General features: G+C 38.3%; 1 protein-coding gene across 4 annotated transcripts in view; it reads left to right on the top strand.

Moving 5' to 3' along the window:
* Positions 1 to 20,964, top strand: part of CAGE1 (cancer antigen 1) — an 80,380-nt gene that overhangs the window by 47,144 nt on the left and 12,272 nt on the right. For 2 of the 4 annotated variants that reach the window (XM_049883096.1, XM_049883079.1), the window contains 3 exons: positions 86 to 190; positions 838 to 908; positions 11,700 to 11,768. In XM_049883096.1, coding sequence (XP_049739053.1) covers positions 86 to 190; positions 838 to 908; positions 11,700 to 11,768 — 245 coding nt within the window. Of the gene's footprint in view, positions 1 to 62; positions 191 to 821; positions 909 to 11,699; positions 11,769 to 20,964 lie in introns of those variants that run through there. The other 2 variants (XM_049883087.1, XM_049883125.1) reach the window with 2 other exon arrangements.

Raw genomic sequence — 20,964 nt, 5'->3', positions numbered from 1 at the left:
GTTCACTGCTCTTATTTGTTTTCAGCATCCAAACACGGCTCTTGTGGCATTTTCCCAGTTAGTGTTTTTACTGTTGTTTCCATAGATTGCAAAACTCGGAAATCTCCTAGAGTCAAAAGAAGACCACTGCAACAGACTCATTGAAGAAAATGACAAGTATCAAACACATTTAGGCAACTTACTGGATAAGGTACAAATTTTCTTACAAAAATATTTGTCTTTTAAGAAGTGTGCCAAATATTAAAGTAATAGAACTGGAGCTAAAAAGGATCTGAGGAAAGATGAAGCACATTTATATTGATTGCTTTTACTTCATAATGACATTATAAAATTCTCCACTAGCCTTGCAGTTGAAACCTAGCAAAGAACATTGTGTGTCCATTCTGCAGTGAACAGTTTAAAGTTTTCATATTACTACCTAACTTTCAGGGTAATTGTAAATCTTGCCAGCTTAACCTTCTAGTTGCTTTTTAAAAACTGTATTAATTTTAACCAAATAGACTAATCCATTTCTTTTTAATATTAAAATGGCATTTCGTAAGCATTACATTTTTGTGTGTGGAAGACAACTGGATTATATATAGTTGACTCGCTACGGTTATTTATTTCTTGGCACTTCACTTTTCTTCATGATGAACAGGCACGTTATAATTCTATTTTTACTCATATTCCTGACCTCAAAATATAAGATATTTTGCTTTTAATAAAACTTTCATTGATGCAAGTCAGAATTGAATTACTTGTAGAGATTTTTATAAAAAGCAAAAAATAAACACGATTAAAGAAAAATTTTAGACTTTATCAGAGAATCATTTCTTTAGCTTATTTTTCCCGAAGGTTACATCATATGAAGAAATTATCAAATGTGCTGACCAAAGACTTGAGATATCACACTCCCAGATTGCACAGTAAGTTGAAAAAGCTTAAAATAATCGTCAATTTTGTAAACATTTACTAATACTTTATTTCGCTCTTTAGCTTGCTAAGTTCATTTTCTCAGACTCCTTGAAAAGAGGGAGAATCTGTAGTTTTATAAATTAAGATCATTCTTCATTAACTAGGCTAGTCTGCTTAATGTCTGGGCTGCTTGAACTGAGTTGAACATCCAGATTGTCCTCTTCCTTTCTCAGAGACCCTTTTTGATTTCAAAGGGTGGAGAAGGAATTAGCGAGAATCATCCAAAAATTTTAGAGGTTATTATCATGGTATCCAAGTAATATAGGAGTCCCTGGGTGGTGCAAACAGTTGTTAATGCACTTGGCTAACACCCAAAAGGTTTGAGGTTTGAGTCCACCCAAAGGCACCTTGGAAGAATGTCCTTGTGATCTACTTCCAAAAATTGGTCATTGAAAACCCCATGGAGCACAGTGCTACTCTGATACACACGGGATCACTATGAGTCGGAATTGACTCGAAGGCAGCTGGCGGTTTAAGTAAGATAGGCTCGCAATGCTTAGAATTTATTCACAGAAAGTTATCGAATGCACACCTAATTAAATGTAACGTACTGTACCCATTGCCGTGGAGTCGATTCAGACTCATAGCAACCCTATAAGACAGAGTAGAACTGCTCCATAGGGTTTCCAAGGAGTGACTGGTGAATTCAAACTGCCAATCTTTGGCTCGCAGCTGAGTTCTTAACCATTGCACCACCAGGGCTCCAAATGAAACATGTCCATATATATGTTGTTGTTGTTAAGTGTTGTTGAGTCAGTTCCGACTCATAGCAATCCTATCGATATCAAGTACCAAATAACTTTTCTCATCAGAATGAGATTCAGTTTGAAACTCTCTAAAATTGGTGTTCTTAAATTCTTAAGTTTTTCTATTTATTATCTTTATTTTTAGTATGCTTCTTCCTTTTTCCAATTTCATTTATACTGTATTGGCTATCATTAGAGCTTAAGCAAAACATCTGCTCTTAAATAAAAAGCCCTTCTCAAAGTATGAACTGTCTATAGGGCCAACTGAAGGAGGCTTGGTGGCGCAGTGGTTAAGCACTTGGCTGCTAACCGGGAGGTCAGCAGTTCGAACCCACCAGCCGCTCCACAGAAGAAAGATCTGGCAGTCTGTGTCCGTAAGGATCACAGCCTCAGAAACCCTTTGGGACAGTTCTACTCTGTCCTATAGGGTCACTATAAGTTGGAATCAACTTGATGGCAGTGGGTTTGTTTTTTTTGGTATAGGGCCGACTCACCACAAGATAACTGAAATACAGCCTGAGTATCTGTAGCTTAGAAAAGTTTGCGTTTGTTTTTCACCATTATTTCTAAGTAGAATGAAAAGTAAAGCAATTTTCACATTTTTCGGACTGATGCAGGCGAGTTTTAAACTTGGAGGGGAAGAGCTTGTTGTTATACACTTAAGAGAAATAAGATTAGATCCCTCTCCAGCTGATAACTAAGAAAGTTCGGACAGTGTTTAGTGATCACAGGCTCGTGAAATGTCAAAATAAAAAATTAACTAATGTTTTAAAAGACAGTATCAAACCATCACTTTGACCATATTGATTTGCCCTGGTTATCTTTTTTAATTGTGGTAAAAAAAAAATTAAAAAATATATAACAAAAATTGGCCAATTCAAGTGTTTCCATGTACAATTCACTGACATTGATTACACTGATCACGTTGTGCAGCCATCACCGCTATCCTTTTCCATATTATTCCACCACAATCAACAGAAACTCAGTGTCCCCTAAACAACGACTCCCCTCTCCTTTTCCCACTCACCCCTGGTAACCGCTAATAAGCTTTATTCTCTATGCATTTGCCTATTTCAAATAAGTGGGATCATACAATATTTGTCCTTTTGTGACTGACTGATTTTACTCTGCATGATGTTGTCAAGGTTCATCCGTGTTGTGGCGTGTATCAGGAATTCATTTCTCTTTATGGCTGAGTAATATTCCATTATCCCCCACATGTCTGTCAGTTTGTTGTACTGTGGGGGCTTGTGTGTTGCTGTGATGCTGGAAGCTATGCCACCGGTATTCAGACACCAGCAGTGTCACCCATGGAGGACAGGTTTCAGCTGAGCTTCCAGACTAAGACAGACTAGGAAGAAAGACCTGGCAGTCTACTTCTGAAAAGCATTAGCCAGTGAAAACCTTATGAATAGCAGTGGAACATTGTCTGATATAGTGCTGGAAGATGAGCCCCCCAGGTTGGAAGGCACTCAAAAGATGACTGGGGAAGAGCTGCCTCCTCAAAGTAGAGTCGACCTTAATGACGTGGATGGAGTAAAGCTTTCGGGACCTACATTTGCTGATGTGGCACGACTCAAAATGAGAAGAAACAGCTGCAAACATCCATTAATAATCGGAACCTGGAATTTACGAAGTATGAATCTAGGAAAGTTGGAAATTGTCAAAAATGAAATGGAACGCATAAATATTGATATCCTAGGCATTAGTGAGCTGAAGTGGACTGGTATTGACCATTTTGAATCAGACAATCATATAGTCTACTATGTTGGGAATGACAACTCGAAGAGGAATGGTGTTGCATTCATCGTTAAAAAGAACGTTTCAAGATCTATCCTGAAGGATCTAACCTGAAGTACATCACTGTCAGTGATAGGATAATATCCATACGCCTACAAGGAAGACCAGTTAATGTGACTATTATTCAAATTTATGCACCAACCATTGGGGCCAAAGATGAAGAAATAGAAGATTTTTATCAGCTGCTACAGTCTGAAATTGATCGAACATGCAGTCAAGATGCATTGATAATTACTGGTGATTGGAATGTGAAAGTGGGAAACAAAGAAGAAGGATCAGTAGTTGGAAAATATGGCCTTGGTGATAGAAACAATGCCGGAGATTGAATGATAGAATTTTGCAAGACCAACGACTTCTTCATTGCAAATACCTTCTTTCACCAACATAAACAGCAACTTATACACATGGACCTCACCAGATGGAACACACAGAAATCAAATTGACTACATCTGTGGAAAGAGACGATGGAAAAGCTCAATATCATCAGTCAGAACAAGGCCAGGGGCTGACTGTAGAACAGACCATCAATTGCTCATATGCAAGTTCAAGCTGAAACTGAAGAAAATCAGAGCAAGTCCACGAGAGCCAAAATATGACCTTGAGTATATCCCACCTGAATTTAGAGACCATCTGAAGAATAGATTTGATGCATTGAACGCTAATGACCGAAGACCAGACGAGTTGTGGAATGACATCAAGGACATCATCCATGAAGAAAGCAAGAGGTCACTGAAAAGACAGGAAAGAAAGAAAAGACCAAAATGGATGTCAGAGGAGACTCTGAAACGTGCCCTTGAGCATTGAGCAGCTAAAGCAAAAGGACGAATTGATGAAGTAAAAGAACTGAACAGAAGATTTCAAAGGGCCTCTCGAGAAGACAAAGTAAAGTATTATGACGTGCAAAGAGCTGTAGATGGAAAACCAAAAGGGAAGGACACGCTTGGCGTTTCTCAAGCTGAAAGAACTGAGGAAAAAAATCCACGCCTTGAGTTGCAATAGTGAAGGATTCCATGGGGAAAACATTAAACGACGCAGGAAGCATCAAAAGAAGATGGAAGGAATACACAGATTCATTATACCAAAAAGAATTAGTCAATATTCAACCATTTCAAGAGGTGGCATATGATCAGGAACCGATGGTACTGAAGGAAGAAGTCCAAGGTGCTCTGAAGGCACTGGTGAAAAACAAGGCTCCAGGAATTGATGGAATATCAATTGAGATGTTTCAACAAACAGATGCAGCGCTGGAAGTGCTCACTTGTCTATGCCAAGAAATATGGAAGACAGCTTCCTGGCCAACTGACTGGAAGAGATCCATAGTTATGCCTAGTCCCAAGAAAGGTGATCCAACCGAATGTGGAGATTATAGAACAATATCATTAATATCACACACAAGCAAAATTTTGCTGAAGATCATTCAAAAACAGCTGCAGCAGTATATCGACAGGGAACTGCCAGAAATTCAGGCCGGTTTCAGAAGAGGACGTGGAACCAGGGATATCATTGCTGATGTCAGATGGATCCTGGCTGAAAGCAGAGAATACCAGAAGGATGTTTACCTGTGTTTTATTGATTATGCAAGGGCATTCAACTGTGTGGATCATAACAAACTATGGATAACACTGCGAAGAATGGGAATTCCAGAACACTTAATTGTGCCCTTGAGGAACCTTTACATACATCAAGAGGCAGTCGTTCGGACAGAACAAGGGGATACTGATTGGTTTGAAGTCACGGTTGTATTCTTTCAGCAAACCTATTTAATCTGTATGCTGAACAAATAATACAAGAAGCTGGACTATATGAAGAGGAACGGAGCATCAGGATTGGAGGAAGACTCATTAAAAACCTGCGTTATGCAGATGACACAACCTTGCTTGCTGAAAGTGAAGAGGACTTGAAGCACTTACTAATGAAGATCAAAGACCACAGCCTTCAGTATGGATTACACCTCAACATAAAGAAAACAAAAATCCTCACAACTGGACCAATGAGCAACATCATGATAAACAGAGAAAAGATTGAAGTTGTCAAGGATTTCATTTTACTTGGATCCACAACCAACACCCATGGAAGCAGCAGTCAAGAAATCAAAAGATGCATTGCATTGGGCAAATCTGCTGCAAAGGACCTCTTCAAAGCGTTGAAGAGCAAAGATGTCACCCTGAAGACTGAGGTGCACCTGACCCAAGCCGTGGTATTTTCAGTCACATCATATGCATGTGAAAGCTGTACAGTGAATAAGGAAGACCGAAGAAGAGTTGATTCCTTTGAGTTGTGGTGTTGGCGAAGAATATTGAATGTACCACGGACTGCCAAAAGAACGAACAACCCCGTTTTGGAAGAAGCGCAGCCAGAATGCTCCTTAGAGGCAACGTTGGCGAGACTGCATCTTACATTCTTTGGACATGTTGTCAGGAGGGATCAGTCCCTGGAGAAGGACATCATGCTTGGCAGAGTACAGGGTCAGCGGAAAAGAGGAAGACCCTCAACGAAGTGGATTGACACAGTGGCTGCAACAACGAGCTCAAGCATAACAACGATTGTAAGGATGGCGCAGGACCAGACAGTGTTTTATTCTGTTGTGCATAGGGTCGTTATGAGTCAGAAGCAACTCGATGGCACCTAACAACAACAATATTCCATTATACGTACATAACCTCAGTTTATTTATCCATTCATCTGTTGATGCGCATTTAGGTTGTTCCCAACTTTTGGCTCTTATGAACACTGCACCCCAGTTATTTTTAAAATTTAAACATATTTCAACTGTGTTCAAGAATAGATCCCAGCATTTGAGTTCTTTAAGCTTTATTAAAAAGGTTGTCAACTGTGGTTGCTTATTGGAATTACTTTGGATGCTTTTTTAAAAATACCAATGCCCAGGCCCTAGTCCCAGATAATAACGCTAAAATGCCAGGTGGGGCCTGAGGATTAGTATATTTCAGAAGATGTCCAGATGATTCTAATGTCTAAACAGGGTTGAGAACCACTGCGAGCCAGATATTATGTGAGTTGATTTGCTGTAAGTGATCAGGGTTGTGATTTATTTCTTATCAAATATTGTTGTTGTTGTTGTTAGGTGCCGTCGAGTCGGTTCCGACTCATAGCGACCCTATGCACATCAGAATGAAACACTGCCCGGTCCTGAGCCATCCTTACAATCATTGTTATGCTTGAGTTCATTGTTGCAGCCACTGTGTCAATCCACTTCGTTGAGGGTCTTCCTCTTTTCCGCTGACCCTGTACTCTGCCAAGCATGATGTCCTTCTCCAGGGACTGACCCCTCCTGACAACATGTCCAAAGTATGTAAGACACAGTCTCACCATCCTTGCCTCTGAGGAGCATGCTGGCTGTACTTCTTCTAAGACAGATTTGTTCGTTCTTTTCGCAGTCCACGGTATATTCAATATTCTTTGCCAGCACCACAATGCAAAGGTGTCAACTCTTCTTCGGTCTTCTTTATTCATTGTCCAGCTTTCACATGCATAAGATGCGATTGAAAATACCACGGCCTGGGTCAGGCACACCTTAGTCTTCAGGGAGACATCTTTCCTCTTCAATACTTTGAAGAGGTCCTTTGCAGCTGATTTACCCAATGCAATGCATATTTTGATTTCTCCTTATCAAATATAGCCAGTTTTAATCATGAAGAACCACATTTTTGTTTAATTATATTGAATTAGCTTTGGCCTTATTAAAAGGTATGTATTGCTTCAAAAACATCAAATGTGCACAGCATCAGAGCAGTGTTCTTTAAATTGGTATTAGTCTATTGATTCTGCTAAAATTTAGCGATGTTTGAGGTATTTTTCTTCAGATACGTTCACAGGCTATACTGTAATTTTTCAATTCAGATGTCTTAGATTTTAAACACGCTGGTTGCTATAAAAGACTGAAAGTACTTGGTGAAGTCCATTTTGTACATGCCAGTCAGAGTGGTCTTTCAGAAATCTCATCATGCCATTTTTAAACTTAAAGCACTGGGTCATCTTCCATCACTTTTAGGTAAGGTCCACGTGTATAGTCACCGTTTATGTTGAAAAAAGTATTTGCCATGAATAAGTCATTGTTTTTGCAAAAGTTTATTGTGGGATGTCCACTGTCATTTCTGTCACCAGGGTCATATTTTCCAACTACTGATCCTTTTTCTCTGTTATTAAGTTTCCCATTCTAATCTCCAGCAATTACCAATGTATTTTGATTACATGTTTGATCCATTTCAGACTGCAGAAGTTGGTAAAAATCTTCAGTTTCTTCATCTTTGGCATTAGTGATTGGTGCGTAAATTTGAATAATAGTTGTGTTAACTAGTCTTCCTTGTAGGCATGTGAATATTATCCTATCACTGACAGCATTGTACTTCAGGATACATCTTGAATTTTTTTTTTTTTTACAACAAACGCAACACCATTCCTCTTCAATTTTATCATTCCCAGCATAGTAGACCATATGATTATCCCATTCAAATGGCCAATACCAGACCATTTCAGCTCACCAATGCCTAGGATAGCAATCTTTATGTGGTCCATTTCATTTTTGACGACTTCCAATTTTCCTGATTCATAATTCGTACATTCCATGTTCCAATTATTAATGAATGTTTGCAGCTGTTTCTTCTCCTTTTGGTTTGTGCCACATCAGCAAATGTAGGTCCCGAAAGCTTTATTCCAATCGTGTCATTAATGTTGACCTACTTTGAGGAGGCAGCTCTTCCCTAGTAGTATTTTGAGTGCCTTCCAACCTGAGGGGCTCATCTTCTGGTGCTATATCAGACACTGTTCCGCTGCTATTTATAAGGTTTTCACTGGTCAGTTTTTTCAGAAGTAGCCTGCCAGGTCCTTCTTCCTAGTCTGTCTTAGTCTGGAAGATCTGGTGAATCCTGTTCACCATGGGTGACCCTGCTGGTATTTGAAATACCAGTGGCATAGCTTCCAGCATCACAGCAACATGCAAACCACCACTGTACAACAAACTGACAGATGAGTTGTCTGTCCTACTGCTTTATCCGCCACCACCCACCCATTGCTATGACTCATAGCGACCCTATAGCACAGAGTAGAAGTGTCTCATAGGGTTTCCAAGGAGATGCTAGTGGATACAAACTGCCAACCTTTTGGTTAGCAGCCAAGCTCTTAGGCACTGCACCACCAGGGCTCCGGTCTTATCCTAGTGGGCCCTCAATGCAGTCACAAGTGTCTTTCCAAGAGGGAGAGGCAGAGAGAGATTTGATGACAGAAGGCAGTATGATAAAGGCAGTGTGATCATCAGATGGAGAGAAAAGGCAATGCAATTGGAGCACGTAAACCAAAGAGTGAGGACAGCCTCCAGAAGCTGAAAAGACAAGGAAAGGAATTCTTCCTTAGAGCATCTTGAGGGAGCACAGCCTTGCCAACATCTTGACTTCAGCCCAGCGAAACTGATTTTGGATTTTGACCTCCAGAAATGTTCATTAACGTATAGAAACAAACTGATATTCATGTGTGGATCTTGTACCCTACAACTTTGCTGAATTCATTAGCTCTAGTAGCTTTCTTATAGAATCTTTGGAATTTTCTATATATAGAATCATGTCATCTGTAAATAGAGATAGTTTTACTTCTTTCTTTCCAATACGGATTCCTTTTATTTTGTTGTCTTACCTAATTGCTCTTGCTAAACCTTACAATACAATGTTGAGTACCAGTGGTAAAAGCAGGCGTCCATGTCTTGTTCCTGATGTTAGGGGGAAAACTTCTAGTTTTTCACCGTTATTTATGTTAGCTGTGGATTTTTCATATATAGCCTTTAATCATTTGAGGAATTTACCTTCTATTTCTAGTTTGTGGAGTATCTTTTATCATGAAAGGGTGTTGGATTTTGTCAAATGCCTTTTATGCTTCCATTGAGATGATCATGTGATTTTTTCCTTTGTTGTGTTAATGTGGCTTTTGTTATCAGGGTATCAATTGATTTTCGTATGCTGAACCACCCATGCATTCCTGGGATAAATTCTACTTGATCATGGTATATAATACTTTTAATATGCTGTTGGATTCAGTTTGCTGGTATTTTTTTGAGGATACCAAACCAAACCCATTGCTGTTGAGTTGATTCCAACTGATAGCGACCCTATAGGATGGAGTAGAACTGCCCCATAGGGTTTCCAAGGCTGTAATCTTTATGGAAGCAGACTGCCACATCTTTCTTCCACAGAGTAGCTAGAGGGTTCAGACCGCCGAACTTGTAGTGAGCAGCCAAGCGCTTAACCACTACACCACCACAGCTCCTTTTGCTGAGGATACCCGCACCTAAATTCATAAGGGATGTTGGTCTGTAATTTTCTTTTCTTGTGGTGTCTTTATCTGGCTCCAGTATCAGGGTAAGCCTGGCCTCAAAAATGAGTAAGTGTTCTCTCCCATTTTTTGGAAGAGTTTGAAAAGGATTGGCATTAATTCATCTTTAAATGTTTGGTAGAATTCACCAGTGACACCATCTGGTTCTGGATTTTTGTTTATTGGGAAGTTTTTTTTTTTTGATTACTGATTCAGTGTCTCTACTGTTGTAGACCTATTGAGATCATCTTTTTCTTCTTGAGTCAATTTAGGTAGTGAGTTTCTAGGAATTTGTCCATTTCATCTAGATTATCTAATTTGTTGGCATATAAATTGCTCAGAGTATTCTCTTACGATCCTTTTTATTTCTGTATGATCAGTAGTAATGTCCCCAAATTCATTTCTAATTTTAGTTATTTGCGTCTTCTCTCTTTTTTCTCTGCCAATCTAGCTGAAGATTTTTTTGATGGTATTGATCTTTTCAGAGAATCAATTTTTGGTTTGGTTGTTCTATTGTTTTTTTATTGACTTATTTATCTTTGCTTAATATTTATTATTTCCTTCCTTCTGCTAGGTTTGGGTTTAGTTTGCTCTTCTTTTTCTAGTTCCTTAAATTGTGAAGTTAGGGTAGTGATTTGAGACCTTTCTTCTTTTTTAATATGTATTCACAGCTATAAATTTCCCACTGAGCACTGACTTTGCTGCATTCCTTAAGTTTTGGTTTGTTGTGTTTTCATCTGTACTCATTTCTAAGTATTTTCTAATTTTCCTTTTGATGTCTTCTTTGACCCATTGGCTATTTAATGGTACGTTGTTTAATTTCTATGTATTTGTGAATTTTCCAGTTTTCCTTCTGGTGTTGACTCCTTGTTTCATTCCATTGTGGTCAGTATAGATACTTTGTATGATTTCAGTCGTTTTAAATCCCTTGGGACTTGCTTTGTGACCTAATATTAGTCTATTCTGGAGAATTATCCATGTGCACTGGAGAAGAATGTATATTTTGCTGTTGTTGGGTGGAGTGTTTATTTATGTCTGTTTGATCTAGTTGGATTATAGTGTTGTTCAGCCCTCTGCTTCCTTATTGATCTCTCTTTAGATGTTCTAGGCATTATTGCAAGTGGTATATAGTGAAGTCTACAAGTATTATTGTACAACTGTCTGTTTCTCTCTTGAATTCCGCCCATGTTTGTATATGTATTTTGGGGCCCTGTTGTTAGGTGCATATATATTTATAATTCTTATATCTTCTTGTTGAATTGACTCTTTTATAATTATATAAGTCCCCATTTTTGTCTCATGTAACAGTTTTTACTTAAAGTCGTTTGCGAGATATTAATATAGTTACCCCAGTTTTCTTTTGATGTCAGTTGTGGTGTCTTTATCTGGCTTTGGTATGAGGGTAAGGCTGCTGCAGAAATAAGTTATGAGTTACTATTTACATGGAATATTTTTTTCCATGCTTTCACTTTCATCCTATTTGTGTCTTTGGATCTAAAATGGTTTTTGAAGACAGCATATAGTTGGATCAGAGATTTTATTTTTATCATGTTAACCTCAAGATCATGTTATAGTTTATCCACATAGAGGATCAGTTCTCTAACTACAAAGTAAATAAATAGAAGAACATCTAAACATCACTTTTATATATTATTAGTATCTACCTTCTTTCTTTACCACTGAAACCTATAAAGGGAGAAACAGACCAAATAATTTGAGTTGCTTGGATAGAATTTCAAGTTCTTAAATGGTGAGAAGGATGGATAATGTATAGAGAGCTAGACTACCATTTGCATTTATCTATTCAAATTCTCCAGTGAGTCTAACAGAGTATTAGTCTAAACATACCAATTTTAATCATAAAATTTATTTTTCTTTCAGTTTAGAAGAGAGAAATAAAAATTTGGAAGATTTAATTAGGAGACCCAGAGAGAGAACTAGGAGAGTGAGGTAAGTTTTTCTTTTTCTAAACAATACCCAAACCCATCGTTGTTGAGTTGATCCCGACTCATCGTGACCCTATAGGACAGAATAGAACTGCCCCATAGAGTTTCCAAGGCGTGCCTGGTGGATTTGAACTGCTGACCTTTTGGTTAGCAGCCATAACACTTAACCACTGTGTACCAGGGTTTCCTTCTAAATAATAGTGTCTTTAATTATATGTGTGCATATGTGTGTTTGTAAGTAATAAATTTAAACTTTTTTTCTTTATCTCGATTTAACATAATCCATTGCCATCGAGTTGATTCTGACTCAAAGCGACCCTATGGGACAGAGTAGAACTGCCCCATAGGGTTTCCAAGCAGAGACTGGTGGATTTGAACTGCTGACTTTTGGTTTGTAACTGAGCTCTTAACCATTGTGCCACCAGGGCTTCCTATTTAATATAAACGACATAAATTATATGAAAATGCTTGATATTTTGCCTGGCATAAAATAGTTGCTTAATAAATATTCTTTGTAGAATCTAAACTGGGAACCAGATTCCCTGACCTCATGGAACTTAGGATCACCTTTAAGGAAGGTATGACAAAGATTCTGAGCTACAACAAAAGATTTTTGTCTACAACAAAATTGATTACCCTGCTATATGTTTTATGACCAGGATTTTTTATGCTAACATTAAATCTTATAAACTGTTATTTTAGAAGACTCTAAGTATTTGATACTATAAGGTATGTACCTATGGAGTTGATTTAAGAACATAATAGGATGTTAAAATGAGAACCTTCCTGGCTTAATTCCTGTGGTGCTAATAAAACAATTATCCATTCCCAGAGTGAGAGTGAGTTATCCCATATGCATAATTTACTAAGAATATTTTAAAGAACTTGTTTCATGACTCATATCCATTGGCCAGATCCACGATGTTAAAGTGTGGAGATTGGAGAAGAAATTTCTTTGAATCTGTCACGTTGTGAGCTCCCATCACTGCCCCCCATACACACTGATTTTACCTCTTTCACCTAAAGCCTTGTGAGGGGAGCTTCCAGGGGATCATCTACAGGGCTTTGAAATGTGTCTCCTAAAAGTTGGGAAAACAGGGAATCAGTGACTCAATCATGCCTGAAAAAGCTAAGGCAAGCTGTGGCAGCTCAACAGAGGGGTGGTGTTGGGGTGGCCTGTTCACTCCAAGGTTGTCACTACAAAAAATATGTGTGACTATCAAGAGGAATAATTTATGCATGATTGCAGTTCCAGAACAGGAGAAGACAAAAAAAAAAAAAAAAAAGGCACAGAGAGAATTTTTGAAGATTTGGTAGCAGAAAACTTCCCTGATGTCATGAAAGATGAGAAGGTTACCATCCAAGAAGCTCAACAAACCTCATACAGGATAGACCCCAAAAGAAAGTCACCGAGACATATCATAATCAAACTTTTCAAAACAAAGGCAAAGAAAGAATTCTGAGATCAGCTTGGGAAAAATGAAATATCCCCTACAAAGCAGCACAAATGAGACTAAGCTCTGGTTTTTCAGTAGAAACCATGCAGGCAGGAAGGCAATGGAATGACATATATGAAACCCTGAAATAAAAGAATTGCCTACCAAAAATCCAGCAAAATTGTCTCTCAAGTACCATGGTGAAGCTAGGACATTCCAGATAAACAGAAATTAAGGGACTTCATAAAAACCAAACCAGACTTATAATCAATATTGAAGGGAGTCCTTCAGGCAGAGAACCAATGGCATCAGACAACAACCTGAGATTAAGACACACAACACCACCACCCAGATACCAATCCAGTTAAAGAAATCCCAAAAGTTAAATAAAGCCACAAACCTGAAAACAGGGAACCAGAGATGTCAATTTGTAAACGACTACAACTACTAAACAAAAAAGGGGGAATAAATGGTGTAGTTATAGAACTTCCGTAGGAGAGGAAGTCAGGCGATATCAAGAAATAAGAGACTGTTTTAATTTAGGAAAATAAAGGAGAAGTTCAGAGTAGCCACAAAGAAAGTTAATAAACCTACTCACCAAAATAAAAAAGAAGAAAATCATAAGCATTCAGTAAACACAAAATCAAGAACAATGAAGGAAATGAAAAGAAAATCCACAAACAAAAGGAACTCAGCGCAGAAAATTAAGCAGAACAAAGGAACCATCAACACCACAAAAAAAAGGGATAACAAAATGATAGCAGTAAATTCATACTTATCGATAATACACACTGAATGTAAATGGTTTAACTGCACCAGTCATGAGACAGAGAGTGTCAGAATAGATGGAAAAAAGCATGATCTATTGTCATAGTTAAGATTGTATGTCACCTTGGCTAGGCCATGATTCTCAGTGATTTGGCAGTTGTATAATGTTGCGATCACTTCCCTGCTGAAATTTGATATGTGGTCACGCCCTTGATGGAATTTGCTGAGTGATACTGGTGCGGGCGGAGCCTGTGGTGGCTCACCACCCCCTCAGCCTTCATCTCCCCGCTCTCGTCTGCCTACCTCTTTCCTGCTCGCCTTGCCAGGGCTTTTGCTTGTTTTGGATCCTGCAGCTGGCTCCTGTTCATCTGGCCTCTGGTTCTTGGGACTTGGGATAGCAGCTTGCTGGTGGTCTTGCCTGCTGATTGTCGATCTTCACAACCTATGGCAGCACTGCTGTCTGGCCTACCAGTCTTGGGTTTACCAGCCCCTGTGACTAAGTGAGTCAGGAGAATTTTCTTTCCTGCCTCACCAACTTAGGACTTAGAGCCTCTAAAAACCATGTGAGCCATTTTCTTGATATAAATCTCTATCTTTGTACATACACTTTACTGGCTTTGCTTCTCTAGAGAACCCAGCCTAAGACACCCATCAATATGTTGCCTACAAGAGAGACACCTTAGATTAAAGGCATAAATAGGTTAAAAATCAGAGGATGGAAAAATATATCAAACAGTAACCAAAAAAGAATGGCAGTGGTGATATTAATCTCTAAGAAGGTAGACTTTAAGTCAAAATCCATCATAAGAGATAAGAAAGGGCATTATATAATGATTATATGGTCAATTCACCATGTGGATATAACTGTAATAAATATCAACACACCCGATGACAGAACTCCAAAATACATAAAACAAACTGTAACAGAATTGAAAAGAGAAAGACAACTCCACAATAATAGTAGGAGACTTTAACACACCATTTTCAATGAAGGACAGAACGACTAGAAAGAAACTCAGCAAAGATACAGGAGATCTAAATAATACAACCAACTTGATTTCATAGATATGTACAGAACACTCCACCCCACAGCAGCACAGTACACATTCTTCTCCAACACACATGGAACATTCTCTAGAATAGACCATATTTTAGGCCTTAAAGTAAGCCTCAATAATTCAAAAACATCAAAATAATACAGAGCACCTTCTCTAATCATAACACTATAAAACTAGAAATCAGTAACAGGAAGAACAAGGAAAAAAATCAAATGCATGGAAACTGAATAACACCTTGCTGGGTAACAGGTGAAATTTAAAAATTAAAAATTCCTAGTATCAAATGAGAATGAAAACACAACATACCAAAACCTTTGGGACACGGCAAAACCACTACTCAGGAGAATTTATAGCAATGAATGCTAACATCAACAAAGAAGAAAGGGCCAAAATTAATAGCTTAACCCTACAACTTGAACAAATAGAAAAAGAGCAGTGAAAGAAGTCCAGCACAGTCACCAGAAGAAAGGAAATAATAAAGATTAGAGCAGAAATAAATGGAAGAGGAGGTGGGACCAAGATGGCGGAATAGTCAGATGTTTCGTGTCGTCCCTCTTACAACAAAGACCTGAAAAAACAAGTGAATCAAATATATATGAAAATCTAGGAATTGTAATCACCAAATTCACTGCTAAAGAATCGAACTGAGCAGCAGGTGGAAGGAGAGACAATTCAAAAACAGTGGAAATGGGGAACTACAGATTACGGAATTGCCACTGTCCTGCTAGCTGAATCTGCACAGCGCACACAGGCTGAGGCAAGCAGCAACATTCCAAGCCGAAAGTCACACCATCTGGAGCAGCCAAGTAGCAGTGAATCTGTACACACCTCCAGAACCAAAAAGGAGCAACACCAGACCTGTGAAAGTTAAGTGCAAACTCCCAACCCACGGTGTGCGCTGGTACCATAATCTTTCCCCCCACCAGAGCTCCACAGCCAAGAAGCATTCCCTTCCCCTCATTCATCCCCCATCGCACTCCAACACCAGTCCAACGGCATTCAACAATGCCATGTCCCCTAAGCTGGGAACTTACAACAGGTCCAGAGGTACCTACCCCTTTGCCCAGCCACTGGTGTAGGGGATCCATGGGCTTGCAGCACCCTAGTGCCTTACAGGCCATTCCAAGATAGCACGCACTCATTAGCACAAAATGGGAGGGCATCCACCTAAAGCCTATTTTCACCTGCAGCAGCCAAGTAGGAGCTGCAGATTTGTGACATTCAACAATGCCTCACCCCCTGAGAAGGAGACTCAGGCACCCACACCAGGGTCCTGAGGGCCAGCAGTACTACCCACTCCATCTAGCCGCCCACAGCAGGGGCCTGAGAATTAGTGGTGCCTCCCAATCCCTCCAGCTAAGATCACCAGGCGCCCAATGGTCAGCTGAAGGGACATACCCTCCAACTGGGCACCTGGGGGCAGCCAACAGCCCCTGCCTTGACCCATACATAGCCCCCCCCCCCACACTGCAAACAGAGACTTGTGCCTGGTCTAAACACCCCCACGCATCCCTGCCTGCCTAGGACTGTAGGTGAAAGTCTCCGTACCACACACTTGGTGACCAACAACCCGGACACCTGTACCCTGAACAACCGCACCCCCATAAAAACAATGAACAGACCCCTGGGCTCTCACACTAGTAGCTGATCTGACCACCTGGAGACAGGAGGTGAGAGTTTCTATGATGCCAACAACCAGGGTAGCACACACACCCAGGCTACTTGGACATATGAAAAGAAAACAAAAATACAAAATGCAGCAAACAAAAGTACAATAAATAAATAAATATAATAAGTTATTGATGCCTCAAAAGACAACAATCAATATCAAGTCACATAAAGAAACAGTACAAGATGGCTCCAGCAAGCGACCAAAATAAAGAAACCAGAAAACCCTCCAGAGGAAGATAAGACAATGGAATTACCTGATAAAGAATTCAAAAGACTTAATATACAGAGCTTTCCAAAAGATTTGGGTTCTGAAAGATCAGGAAGGAGATCAGGTAAAAGTTAGATCAAACCAAGGAACACACAGACAAAGCAATAGAAGAATTCAGGGAAACAATACAAGAACAATATGACAGAATAAACAGGCTGCTAGAAACCATATAGAAACAGCAACTAGAAATCCAAAATATTAATAACAAACTTCAGAATTAGACAACTCAATAGAAGGTCATAGGAACAGAATTGAGACAATGGAAGCCAGAATTAGTGAGATTGAAGATAAAACCGTTTACACCAGTTTGTTTGAGGAAAAATCAGAAAAAAGAATTAAAAAAAAGAAAGAAAGAAAGCCTGAGAATTATATGAAATACTATCAAGAGGAAAAACCTACAAGTGATCAGAGTACCAGAACAGAGGCAAATAATGGAAAACACAGAAAGAATTGTTAAAGATTTGCTGGCAGAAAACTCCCTGAATATCCTGAAAGACGAGAAGATATCTATCCAAGAATCTCAACAAACCTCATACAAGATAGACCCCAAAAGAAAATCACCAACACATATCATAATCAGATTTGCCAAAACAAAAGACAAAAAAAGAATCCTGAAAGGGGCTAGGGATAAACAAAAAGTTACCTACACAGGAGAACCAATAAGATTACTCAGAAGAAATCATGCAGGCAAGAAGTCAATGGGATGACATATATAAAGCCTTGAAGGAAAAAAATTGCCAGCCAAGAATTATATATCCAGCAAAATTTTTTCTCAAATTCAGTGGTGAAATTAGATCATTTCCAGGTAAACAGAAACTGAGGATATTTGTAAAAATCAGACCAAAATTACAAGAAATATTAAAGGGAGTCTTCTGGTTAGAGATCCAACGACATCAGACATCAATCCAAGACTAGGACACAGGACAGATCAACCAGGTATCAGCCCAGTTAGGGAATTCACAAAAACAAATCACAGTTAAAAGACTAAAAATAGGGAACAAGAGATGTCGATATGTAAATGACAACAACATGAAAACAAAAAAGAAGGAATAAGTGGTGCAATCATAGAACTTCCATATGGAGAGGAAGTCAAGACAATATCAAGAAATGAAAGATTGGTTTAAACTTAGAACAATAAAGGTAAATGTCAAGGTAACCACGTAGAAAGCTAACAAACCTACCCATCAAAATAAAAAAGAAAAAAAACATGAAGACTCAGTGAACATAAAAGAAACAATAATGAAAGAGATGAAAAGAAAATACATTAAAAAAATTCAGCACAGAAAGTTAAGCGGAACAAAGAAATTGTCAACACTACGCATGCACACAAAATACATCAAAATGACAGCACTAAACTCATACCTGTCGATCATTACAGTGAATGTAAATGGCCTAAATGTACCAGTAAAGAGACACAGAGTGGCAGAATGGCTGAAAAAACATGATCCATCTATATGCTGTCTGCAAGAGACACACCTTAGACACAGAGACATAAACAAACTAAAATTGAAAGGATGGAAAAAAATACATCAATCAAACAATAACCAGAAAAGAACAGGAGTGGCAATATTAATCTCTGACAAAATATACTTTAAAGCAAAATCCACCATAAAGAATAAGGAAGAACACTATATAATGATTAAAGGGTCAATACATCAGGAGGACACAACCATAATAAATATCTACACACCCAATGACAGGGCTCCAAAATACATAAAACAAACTCTAACAGCATTGAAAACACAGCTAGACAGCTCTACAATAATAGTAGGAGACTTCAACACACCGCTTTCAGTGAAGGACAAAACATCTAGAAAGAAACTCAAAGATACAGAAGATCTAAATGCCACAATCAATCAATTCAACCTCATAGACATATATGGAACACTCCACCCAACAGCAGCCAAGCATACATTCTTTAACAACACACATGGAATATTCTCCAGAATAGACAACATTTTAGGCCATAAAGCAAGCCTTAACAAAACCCAAAACATCAAAATCATACAAAGCATCTACTCTGGTCATAATGCCATGAAAGTAGAAATCAATAAAGAAATAGCAAGGATAAAAAATCAAATACGTGGAAACTGAGCAAGACCTTGCTTAAAAACTACTGGGTAATAGAAGAAATTAAGGATTGAATAAAAAAGAATTCATAGAATGAAATGAGAATGAAAACATATCTTACCAAACCTTTGGGACACAGCAAAGGCAGTGCTCAGAGGTCAATTTATAGCAATAGATGCATACATCCAAAAAGAAGGGCCAAAATCAAAATATTAACCCTACAACTTTAACAAATAGAGAGCAGCAAAAGAAGCCCTGAGGCACCAGGAGAAAGGAAATAATAAAAATTAGTGCAGAAATCAATGAAATAGAGAATAGAAAAACAATTGAAACAATCAACAAGACCAAAATTTGGCTCTTTGAAAAGATCAATAAAATCTACAAACCATAGGCCAAACTGACAAAAGAAAAGCAGAAGAGGAAGCAAATAACATGTATAAGAAATGAGACAGGTGATACCACAACAGACCCAACTGAAATTAAAAGGATCATAACAGAATACTATGAAAAATTGTACTCCAACAATTTAGAAAACCTAGAGGAAATGGACAAATTTTTAGAAACACACTACCTACCTAAACTAATACAAACTGAGATAGAAAAACTGAACAGACCCATAATAAAAGAAGAAAGTGAAGAGGTCATTTTACAAAATTAAAAAAAAAAAAAAATCGCCCAACAAAAAAAACTCTGGCCCAGACGTCTTCACTGGAGAATTTGACCAAACTTTCATAGAAGAGATATCACCAATACTATTCAGGCTATTTCACAGCATAAAAAAGGAAGGAATGCTCCTGAACTTATTCTATGAAGCTAGCTTAACCCTGATACAAAAACCAGACAAAGACACCACAAAAAAAGAAAACTACAGACCAATATCCCTCATCAATGTAGATGCAAAAATTCTCAATGAAATTCTGGCCAAATGAATTCAACAGCATATCAAAAAAAATAGTAATACATCATGACCAAGTGAGATTCATATTATCAATGCAGGGATGGTTCAACATTAGAAAATCAATCCACCCCAGAAATAAAAGAAAAGAACCATATGATTTTATCAATTGATGCAGGAAAGGCATTTGATGAAGTCCAACACCGATTCTTGATAAAAACTCTCAGCAAAATAGGAATAGAAGGGAAATTCCTCAACATAATAAGGGGCATTTATACAAAGCCAACAGCCAATATCGTTCTAAATGGAGAGAGACTGAAAGCATTCCCCTTGAGAACAGGAATCAGACAAGGGTGCCCTTTATCACTCTTATTCAACATTGTGCTGGAGGTCCTAGTTAGAGCAATAAAGCAAGAAAAAGAAATAAAGGGCATCCAAATTGGTAAGGAATAGATAAAACTATCCTATTTGCAGATGATATGATCTTATGCACAGAAAACCCCAAAGAATACACAAGAAAGCTACTGGAACTAATAGAGGATTGCAGCAAATTAGGATACAAGACAAGCATACAAAAATCAGTTAGATTCCTGTACACCAACAAAGAGAACTTCAAAAAGGAAATCACTAAATCAATACCATTTACAATAGCCTACAAGAAGTTTTACAAGAAGATAAAGTACTTAGGAAAAAATCTAACCAGGGACATAAAAGACCTATTTAAAAACAAACAAACAAAAAAACTATAAACACTACTGAAAGAAACCAAGAGACCTACGTAAGTGGAAAAACATACCATGCTCATGGATAGGAAGACTCAACATTGTGAAAATGTCAGTTCTACCCAAAGCAATTTACAGATACAATACAATCCTGATCCAAGTATCAACAGCATTTTTTAATAAGTTGAAGAAAAAAATCACCAACTTTATATGGAAAGGAAAGAGGCTCCAGATAAGTAAAGCATTACTGAAGAAGAACAAAGTGGGAGGCCTCTCACTACCTGATTTGAGAACCTATTATACAGCCACGGT

Source organism: Elephas maximus, chromosome 1, assembly GCF_024166365.1.
Source record: "Elephas maximus indicus isolate mEleMax1 chromosome 1, mEleMax1 primary haplotype, whole genome shotgun sequence".
NCBI classification, from domain to species: Eukaryota; Metazoa; Chordata; class Mammalia; order Proboscidea; family Elephantidae; genus Elephas; species Elephas maximus.
Note: the sequence above shows the minus strand (reverse complement) of the source record. Positions and strands in the feature narration are given on the sequence as shown.